The following is an 11,418-nucleotide window of genomic DNA, read 5'->3' as shown; positions in this document are numbered from 1 at the left end:
ACAGAACATAGTGCAGACATCAAACTGACAACAGGAGATAGACACAGCTGGGTAAATAAAGGGTAGATGGAACAAGTGACAGCTCGTGATCAAACTAATTACTCCAATCACAAGCTGCAGAAAAATGACAGGACAGGATAAACACTGGAAGAGCCAGTGTCACACCCTGAACCTGTGACAATCAATTTCATATTTGGCTGAACTAACCCTTTAACAAAAAAGGAAAAGTAATCTGATTATGTGACTGCATGCAAGGGTGCAACATGATAATCTGTATGTAATTTATGTCAAATTTGGTTCAGTAACTTTATGTCTGAACTTTAGAGACATAAAAATGTTTATGAATCTTTATCTAATCTATTATCATTTAATTCATGGAATCAGTCGATTGATTCTATTTTTGTTGATTCGACAAACAAAATCTTAAAGGATCTTTATTACATCTGAACTCTTATTTTCAAGCATGCTATAATACATGACCTCCTGTGTTTAATATCTGAACATCAATCAGAGGAATGTGGTTATGAAAGCAGGAAGTAGATTACGCTACACACCTGCTCAGTAGTGAACACAACACATCCACTTCACATCAGAGGAATTTCATACGGTGGGGGGTGGGAGTAAACATAAATTCCAAAGGTGGGGGAAACCCGAATCTAGGGCTTAAAAAGAGCTAAATCACTGAAGTCCGGCAAATGCTCTTCAGACCTTTCTCTGGATTACTCCTCTTTTAACAACACTTCAACACTTTATGTGATACTGGAGCATTTCCAAAGTTCAAAGATGAAAACAAAAATATTTATTTTGGCATTCGTTACACTCCTGATTTTCCAGGTGGAGACGGAGGCAGGTGAGTGATTGTGCTACTAAATATGCAATAGATCTTTGAAACGCTGTTCTGCTGAATGCGTTAATGATCCACTCATGTTATTTGTTATTTTTAATGTTATTTGACTCGCGCTGCTGAAATGTTGAGCAATTGCTTTAAAATATGTTTTTAATATAACAACACATTGATTGCATGGATTAGTATCAGTTTAAAAATTAAGATTATTTTTTATGATCAAGGGCACAATTGTCATACAACAAAAAAAGATTTCATTACCTGTTCAGTTATAGGCATCTCCTAGCTGAATTTATTGTAGAAACTCTTGTATTAGCAGTTTGTTCAACTACCGCATGTAAAAGTCCTTAACGCTACACTAGGCACTGAGGCATGTAACGCATATAAAAGTGCTTAATGCTACACTATAGGTACAATATAGTTCACTAACATTATTGTCATTTAGGACATTAATGGAACGTTTGACAGAGCCTGTAGATGTGTGAAGACCTGAATAACTCTTTCCCTTCTGTTTCACAGGTAGTTGCTGCCTCAGTTATATTAAAAAACCCATACGGTGTGCAATTCTGAAAGGCTACGATATCCAACATGTAACTGGCAGCTGTGATCTTCCAGCTATTGTGTGAGTATTTTTATTTTGCATACATGTTTGATGGACTTTATGCAAGTTAGAAATTGTAAAAGCATGGCAAGTATACTTTCATTTACCAGTCAAAAGTGTGGACACATTGCTATTTTTAATGTTTCTGAAAGAAGTATCTTCAGGCTCATCAAGCCTGCATTTATTTGATCAAAAATACAGAATAAAACTGTACATTTGTGAAATATGAATAAAATGTATTATAATGGTTTTCTATTTGAATATACTTTGATATGTAATTTATTTCTGATGCATAGCTGAATTTTCATCAGCTATCACTCAGTCTTCAGTGTCACATGATCCTCCAGAAATCATTCTAATGCCGATATGATCATATATTATCAATAATACTCAGTTATTATTAATGTTTTTTTTTTGTTTTTTTTTGGTTTTTTTAGAACCTGTGATACTTTTTCTTCAGGATTCATTAATGAATAAAAAGTACAGCATTTTTTCAAAATATAAATATTTTTAATATAAATCTTTACTATTACTTTTTATCAATTTAACACATAGTTGCTGCAAGAGTATTAATTTCTTTCAAAAAAGAAAGGGGAAAACAGTAGTGTATATTGATACAAAAGATTCCCTTTTTAAATAAATGCTGTTAATTTAAACATAATCTTCATCAAAGAATCCTGAAAACACCATCACAGCAGATTATAAAACATATTAAGCAGCACAACTGTTTCCAACAATAATAATAAATTAGCGTATTATAAAGATTTCTGAAGGATCATGTGACACTAACACTGGAGTAGTGATGCTGAAAATTCACCTTTGCCATCACAGAAATAAATAATATCTGAATGTATACTACATTAGAAAATCATTATTTGAAATTTGTAATATTTCATAACAGTTTTTTTTCTGTATTTTTGATCAAATAAATGCAGACTTGGTGTGTAAAAGAGACTTTCAGAAACATAGTTCAAAAATAGTTACATTTCCAAACTTTTGACAGATGCTGTGTATGATATATTATCACATTTTATATATATCATTTTTTTATGGTTTTGATGAATTCACCAACTATATGTGATACTATAGATACTATGATTTAAATATGTAGAAACATTTAATGACAAATCTGATTAGTTTAATGTAGATTCTGAAGGTTTGTTAATATCGTTATTTATCAAGCATTATCAGTTGTATTTATAACTGACTTTTAAACTTATCCCTAATTCTTTCTTTGTATATCTTTGGGGGTTGAATTTGCAATGCCACTTGAATAAACTGTTGACCTTTTTCTTTAGATTTTATAGACATAAGAAAACTGATCATATTGTCCCTGGGAATAGAGTTCATGGTATGTTTTGTCATTGCAGCTTCCACACCGAAAAAGGAAAATCAATCTGTGCTAACCCAGCGCAAGAATGGACTCAAAGAAGAGTCGAGTGCTTAAAGTATGAGAACATGACTTATAAATCACTAACATAAAAGAATGCAGTCTTGTGTGCTTGAAAATTAATGGAAAACATGTTCTGTCCCTTATAGGATGAGAGCAAGAAGAATCGGTCAAAATTACGGGGTTGCTTGAAATGACAAACAAGAACGCAAAAAAAGGAAGATTTAAAAAAATATATAAATTGTATTCTTTATTGGCATGACTTAAGAGCACTTTCTTCTACAGAGTATTTATAGAGGGCAAAATACAAGCTACTATGTACTTTACATGTTTGGTGGTGTTTTTTTTTGTATTGGTAACTAACTCACTCCAAGTTCACTGTTTTATTATATTTTTTACTAATCTAAAGAATATTTAAACGTTTCTTATGAATAAACAATATATTTAAAGGAATTGTATATTTGATAAGATTCTATATTCATAAACGTACCTTGAAACCATATTTTGTGGAATGGTGCCTTTGCTGCCCTCTTCTGTTTAAGTCTTGCCAGTATGAAAAAGTAGGAAATTTTTTCCCCTCTACGTAAAATTGAATAAACATTTTATTTGATTTTATATATAAATGTTTTTATTTTCTGTTAAATTTCACTTACTATATTTTTTTACTGTTTTTTTAAATAAAGGTCCTTTAATTTCACTCTGAATTTCTGTGATGAACTACAATGAAAATTATTATAGGCTACTACGGATTTATTTTGTGTGTGTGTGTGTGTGTGTGTGTGTGTGTGTTTGGTTGGGGGGGGGGGGGGATTTCATTTGATTTTAGAACAAAATGGAAATAGAACATTAGTTTTTGGTTTGTAGAACTTTATTCTAACATTCCCATTCCTCTTTACTCCAATATCCTTACCGCGCTGTACGTCAGTAATCATCTATAACCAGTGGACAAACCCCTATAATAATCAGTAGGCTATACAAACAATATATTGTTTTCTTATAGGAAACAAAAGCTTTTTTAAAGGAAACGAACATTAGTTTGTGGTTTGTGGAATGTTGTTGTCACAAGCTTGTCATGTCCTGTGTGGCACTTGTGGTGTTTTGTCATTGTGGACAATGTGCTCTTGTCTTGTTTGACGCAACCCTTGTTATTTTATCAGTGATTAATTGCCCCACCTGTTTCCCCTTATTACCTGCCTGATTTGTCCCTCTTTATAGTCTCCTTGTGTTGTCTTATGTCTGTCGTTTCCTGGTTCCCTGTGTTTCTGTTGTTGCTATGTTTTAAGTTGGTTCTATTATGATGTTTTTCCCCTTGTGGGTTTTTCTTAGCCTGACAAGCCAGACCCACATCAAGATGTTTGGTCTGGAAACTCACCATTGACAGGGCTCAGTCCGAAGGGGCGGATAAACGGTTGTCTTTCAAACTCCCAAGCAATTGGATAGCGCTTCAACCAACCAGAGCTAGTTGACAGATTAAACTTTCTTTTCTCAGAGAAAAGTTTAACTCCAAGTCTTCCAGAGTCGCGGTCAAAGTTGATTCGAAAGACCGCCGTTCGCCAGTTTCTGTGTTTACTAGTAGCACGCAAACGCAACTCTGCCGTCATTATGTTAAGCCCCGCCCACCGACTCTATACACGATGTGATTGGCCTGACCAGTTTAGCGTTTACAGCTCAGAAGGGTTTTGAGAGTTGCTGGACGACACTCGAAGGCAGATTAGATTTGCTGCCGCCAGGGTGCGTCTAGATTTCAATGGGTAGGTTTTTGTGTCTTTTATTATTAAAATCATACTCCCCCTTTAATTGAGTTCTCAACCCAGTTTTCCTTTTTGCGACTGTAACAGTTATTCTAACGTAATTTTAACATTCCTCTAAAGTTAACAGTCCCCTAAACTCTGACGGATTGTATTACTGTTTGTCATACTCTTGACTTTTTATGTCATTATATCAAAACCACGTTGTTGGTTTTGATATAAGTAGAACGTTATACTCAAGTTATTTAAAAATTGTTTGGATTTTTCTGACATCCTTTACTCTTCCCTGATGATGACCTCTGGCCTACTTTCTGTATGATCTGAATTTCTGCCATCTGAATTTTAGAATTTTGAATTTGATGATCTGAATTTTAGAATTTTGAATTTGATGATCTGAATTTTAGAACATTGAATTTGATGATCTGAATTTTAGAACATTGAATTTTATGATCTGAATTTTAGAACATTGAATTTTATGATCTGAATTTTAGAACATTGAATTTTATGATCTGAATTTTAGAACATTGAATTTGATGATCTGAATTTTAGAACATTGAATTTGATGATCTGAATTTTAGAACTTTAGAATATTGAATTTGATTATCTGAATTTTAGAACATTAAATTTGATGATCTGAATTTTAGAATTTAGAATTTTATGATCTGAATTTTAGAATATTGAATTTTATGATCTGAATTTTAGAACATTGAATTTTATGATCTGAATTTTAGAACATTGAATTTGATTATCTGAATTTTAGAACTTTAGAATATTGAATTTGATTATCTGAATTTTAGAACATTACATTTGATGATCTGAATTTTAGAATTTAGAATTTTATGATCTGAATTTTAGAATATTGAATTTGATTATCTGAATTTTAGAACATTACATTTGATGATCTGAATTTTAGAATTTAGAATTTTATGATCTGAATTTTAGAATATTGAATTTGATGATCTGAATTTTAGAATTTAGAATTTTATGATCTGAATTTTAGAATATTGAATTTGATGATCTGAATTTTAGAATATTGAATTTGATGATCTGAATTTTAGAATATTGAATTTGATGATATGAATTTTAGAATATTGAATTTGATGATCTGAATTTTAGAACATTGAATTTGATGATCTGAATTTTAGAATATTGAATTTGATCATCTGAATTTTAGAATATTGAATTTGATGATCTGAATTTCTTCTTCATCTAAATTGAATCTGTATTTACAAAAACTTAATATTTACAGTCTATTAATTCAGAACAAAATATCTGCCGTTTGAAAATACATGTCTATACAATTTCGACATAAAAAACATTTCAGATGTGTTCAATTTCAAAGGTTCTATATTCAACATTTAAAAAAATTCAAATTCAGTACTATGTAAAATGAAACATAATATTCAATTTTGTTAGATTACACTTGTCAATAATTCAGATTTATACAATTCAAATTCAGATTATTTTGTCATATTTCTAGCTCCATAATTTACCCCACCACAAACGACTATGATATTTTAAATATTTTGAAAAACATTTAAAACAACCCAAACACACCTATATACATACAGAATGTTGCATTAAACAATTTCATAAAGAAAAATAAATAAATAATGAATACACTATAGTGGGCATTCCAGTTCAGTCCACTGCAAATGTTCCGCCAGTAGTGGGCACTCATGCAATGTAAGCAATGACGCACATCCGAGTGAACGAGACAGAGGGAAGTTGGCGAATGAGGGGCATATTAAAAACGAACTGGAACGCAGCATGAGTACACCGCTGTCATATAAACGTACCCTGAAAGCACACTCACAGCAAGGACAATAATGAAAGATAACTGTATATTAGCAAATAAATTGAGCCAGGATCACCAAGATATCCCCGCTTAATCCCTTATCTTAGTTTTGTGCAATAGGTACCAGTATTAAACCATATTTTGTTTTGATTTGTTTAATTAATAAAAAAATAATCTGAGCACATTAACCATCATATGGAGGACTAAATAAGATTAAATTTGTGTCTATTTAATATGATTTACTGTCATTACACAAAAGCATCTGCAAAAAACATTTTTATAGGAAAGTTGTTTTACATTACTATTAAATAATATTCTAAAATAACCAGTAAGTAAAGTTGTTTTATAGGTTATTAAAACATAAAAAAAAAAAATAGCCAGAAAAAACATTCTAATGGCCATTTCACGTTTCACTTCACCCAATATGCCTGTAGATGGCGCATGACTTAATTTAACCAATTGATAGCTTTATCAAACGGAAAATCTCCTAATCTTAATTCCAAATGTTACATTTTTACTTTCTATTGTAGCACAGGGGTTGCATAAGTGCATTTATTCACTACCATGATCGCGAACAATATGGTCAAGAATACATGTTTGGATTTATTACAGTTTGTCCCAAAGAAAAGGTTCACTCGCAGATTTAGTAGCAGCGTCCTCGTGAGGGTATGACGGCTGTAATATAATTTGAGAAGAATTTCACAATGATATCGTTAAATTTCAACACACACGTTTTTAGATGTCAGATCATCTGTGCTTTGTTTGCAGCCCGGAGTGCGTGTTCATGGTTGGGAAGATTTGCCTAAGTAAAAAACTGGGCCGAAAACGTATCCTTTTAAGAGAAATGTTCTGTTTGTGGGATCTGTTTACAGATATGACGAGACACACATATGGGCCAATGAGGCTACATATTTTCCCAAGAAAACCATTCTGCCAGGTCTTAAATACAGTAAAAACAGGATTCCCATAGCAAATCAGGGTAAGACAAAAACATGTCCACCAGGATTGGTGATGTATTGACTCCTTATTTAAATGTTGCGAAGTGTACCTTTATATTAAAAGCTGAGGTTGTTTAAATGGCATGGGAGTGAGACACTGAAATGGATAACTAAATACTTTCGACTGGTTATATAATATGACTTTCCATGAAATAACGCACCATGTAATTGATAAGCACATCATCAAGTTAAAATGAGAGTAGGCTGCAAGACTGGACAGTCTGAATCTGAAAGGATTTTGTTACATAAAAAAGAGGATTTTTGTCTAATAATTCTTTATCTGCACATTTCACAAAAGTTAAGAATAGTTTAAAAGAGATTCATACGTTTGGATGGCTTGGATCTAGAACGGCACAGCCAGAATGGTTGAGCCTGTTTTACTACAGAGGGTGTCACATTGCTGAAATGCCACAGAACTTCTCGTATTTCAACTGCAACGAGAAGCTTTACACTATTGAAAATGCCTATTAGTAACTTCCCTCACAGTTATCTGTTGCTGAATGTATAGTAATAGCATATCCTTTTTGAGTAAGTTGTTGTTACAGTGGGCTGGCTGCACAACAGAAAACATTTTCTAATCTGCTGTTTTCATTAAAGGGGATCTATTATGCAAAATTAACTTTTATAAGGTGTTTGAAAATAAATGTGTGCCCACATGTGTAAACAACCAGTCTATAATGGTAAAAATCCACCCAATACTTTTTATTATAATCCCAATCGATCATTATCAATCTCTCATAATAATGCAAGGTTTCATATTTCCCCGTTTTTATAAGAGTATAGGGAAATCCCGCCCATGGCTGTTAATGATCTCCCCTTTTAGCATAGACGCACCCCGGAGTTTGAACTGTGAAACACAGAGACCACCATTTCTGTTTACTTGCTGTATCAGCAAGTTAGAGTACTACAATGTCTGTACCAAAAAACATTACTACCAATTATAACTGGCAATTGTGAGGGGAAAAAGGCAGAGTTGTGACTTTATAAATCGCAATTGTGAGAAAAAGGTCAGAATTGTTAGATAAAATGTCGCAATTACACTTTTTATTTTATTATTTAGTTGCGGAAACGGGCTTCCGTAGGGTCAGTATAATGCTGGATTTGCAACAACAACAAAAATCTGAAGGATGGGTCAATACAAACGCTTCGTGCTCTAAATTCATATCCAGAACAAGGGATGGCACTTGATATTTTGTGAATGTTTGCAAATTTCCTTTCTGAATGAGCTTTTAGAATGCTGTACGGCTAATATGGATAAAGTTACCATAGTTTCTGACTTAGATAGCTAGAGCTAGGTTTATCCCAAAAATACTCACCGCCTGCATAACTTAATTAATTCATAAACGCATATTTATAATACACTATTCAGGTGAAAAACTTGTTTACTCTTTCTGTAAAGATAAGAGAATTGTACTTATAGTAGGCTAATAGATTAACATGACGGCACATGCTAGTCGATGAGTGGTCAACTTAACTCCACAACAACCAACATAAATTGATCCACTAACCATTCAGAAACGTCCAGATGCAGTCGAAAATTTGAAGCCTCTTTCTGAGCCTCTCCATCTGTGTTCAGCTCTGGTTTACATAGTCTGCACTCCACAGCTGGTTATTTATTCTGATATTTTTGGCTGAGTGAGATTTGGATGTTTTATTGTTGATGGAGTATTGTTGTGTAATATTCAGTTCCTTTGAAAAACTGTTCCAGTGGGTGGAGTATTCATGAATATTCATGATAGTTCCCGAGTTGTGGGCGTGGCCTTGAGACAACGCAAACGAATGGAACTGAAAATATTCAGCACGCTCCTCAAATCACAACGGATTTTTCGAAAGAATAATGAAGTTACGATGGTAAGCATTAACTACACAGTTTGGGTAATATGATGAATCGTCTGAGTTGGTTTTCCTGACATTTAAGGCGTTCGGATAGGTAAGGACACAGAGCAAATGAGCGAATCGTCTAGGCTAACATTATTCATTATTTGTGCCCTAATAAAATGTTTAAAAACTATCTTGGCTTGGTGTGAGTTTCTTGTTAGTTATATTAGCCAGTGTTTCTGTTAACATACCTACTGATAATTTTTTTTTTATTATTAATCTTGTCATTATTGTTGACATTGCAATATAGTGCAGTGCATAAAGCTTTAAAGCATTGTTCTGATGGATGGCGAGTCTTCTTGGACATAGGCCAGAGGTTACTATTTTTAGAATGGAATAGGAAAAATATAGGCTACACGTCTTCATCATCAATTTCATAAACTCATTTAGCTTTTGTTATGCATATATTCATCATTAGCCTAAAGTTGCTGTCTGTTTTAATGTAAATAGCTGAAGTATATATATATATATATATATATATATATATATATATATATATATACACACACACACACACACACACACACACACACACACACACACACACACATACATAGAATTTGCAATATACACTAAATACAACTATGTTATTAGAATTTTCACCTTGTTACGTCTATAGACCTATAAAATCTAACAGGGTGGACATTAAGCTAACCTTGTACAACCTTCTATAACCTTCTATCTATGTCAGATATGTTTTACATTTTTTATCTGACAAGCATTCTTCAAAACATAGCTTTATAACAGGGTGGATCTTTAAGAGTGAGATAACATTTCATAAACCACACAAAAGGAAGGAGTGAGAATTGAAGTTTACTTCAGTTTGTAATGTTGAATTGCAGCAGGAAAAATACATTTCTTAATTTACAAAAATGGTCTCCATGGAATTGTGGTCGAGAAAGTATGTACTAACAGGGTCTAAGATGACTTCAGTGACACAGTAAATTAAGAAAATTGCTGAACAAACAAACAAACAAACAAATAAAAATAACTATAGTTTCACATGATTTATATGTATGATTAGAGTTTTGCCCACACTGCAAATAAAAAATCAGGTCTCCAATCGAAAATTTTCTAGTGACTGATCACATCTAAATTTTTCCGTTAGCCAAATTTAAGTGTATTCTACAACATAATCTAAAAATATTTTCAGTATTTTTTTTTTTTTTCCTTTTCATGGTTTAGTTCTTGTGAAAGTTGATTACTTTGCACAGAGGACATGATGAAATTGAATGCATATATCAAACAAGTTTGTATATTTAATGTTTATCATGCTATATCTGTTTAAGTGATAAAGAAGACCTATAATTTAAGCCATTTCTTATAAATATGTGGCTCATTTTATAGAGAATATGAAAAAGTAAATCATAGAGACAGAAAGTAGCAGCAGGTATAGCCTATGTAGCATCCAATCAATATTGAGAAGGCCAGAACTGATGGTTAAATGAATTGTATTGCCGTCCTTGTCATTAACCAACGTAAGAGCTGAGTAAAAGCAAATAAAACCATGCATTACCATCACATTTCGAACGTAACACAGCTCATTACACTAGTTTCAATCCGATAGCATTACAAAGTTATACATTTTACGATAAACATTTCAAATAGCTCAAATATATTTCTTTACAAACCTTGTTCTCCAATTGACTGAAGCTAAACCTTGTAGTTTTAACTGTTTTTAACCGTGAACCTTTCCAACTTTCCTTTTGTCTTTTCGGCGCTCGCCAGGTACATTTCGGTTCTCATACTTCCGGTTTTTTGGTTATCAAAATAAAAGCCTGATACCGTAATAATAAAACCATATAATGTAGCTATGATCAAAATAATGCGTAACTACTCTGATGGCCTTTACAGCCTATATGAAAAGATTTTGCTTTGATAAAGCTTTAAAAATATGTGACAGAGTGGTACAAGTAAATTTACAATTCAAATTAAAATGAAAGCCTCCGAAATGAAATAAAAAAGCTATAAAGACATGAAAAAAATTTGTGTAAGCCTAGACGAGTGTAGGTTATTCGCTCATACATTGCTCTTAAATAAGACGAAACATCTGAATGCCAAACCAATCTTGAACAACAACTCAGACGATGTATCACATTACACAAACTATTCAATTGTTCTAAATTTCTAAACAATTGTTTTTTTTAAATGTCAACTGACT

The 11,418-nt window shown here is 32.6% G+C and overlaps 1 protein-coding gene across 1 annotated transcript; it reads left to right on the top strand.

Moving 5' to 3' along the window:
• The first annotated feature begins 683 nt into the window (after positions 1–683).
• Positions 684–3,532, top strand: ccl20b (chemokine (C-C motif) ligand 20b). The gene is made up of 4 exons (XM_067435013.1): positions 684–850; positions 1,364–1,466; positions 2,816–2,893; positions 2,985–3,532. The coding sequence occupies exons 1-4, from the start codon at positions 784–786 to the stop codon at positions 3,025–3,027; spliced, it is 291 nt and encodes a 96-aa protein (XP_067291114.1). The 5' UTR covers positions 684–783; the 3' UTR covers positions 3,028–3,532.
• Positions 3,533–11,418: the final 7,886 nt, after the last annotated feature.

The sequence above is a fragment of the Pseudorasbora parva genome, chromosome 24 (genome assembly GCF_024679245.1).
Source record: "Pseudorasbora parva isolate DD20220531a chromosome 24, ASM2467924v1, whole genome shotgun sequence".
Classification (NCBI taxonomy): domain Eukaryota; kingdom Metazoa; phylum Chordata; class Actinopteri; order Cypriniformes; family Gobionidae; genus Pseudorasbora; species Pseudorasbora parva.
This window is presented reverse-complemented; position numbering and strand designations above follow the sequence as displayed.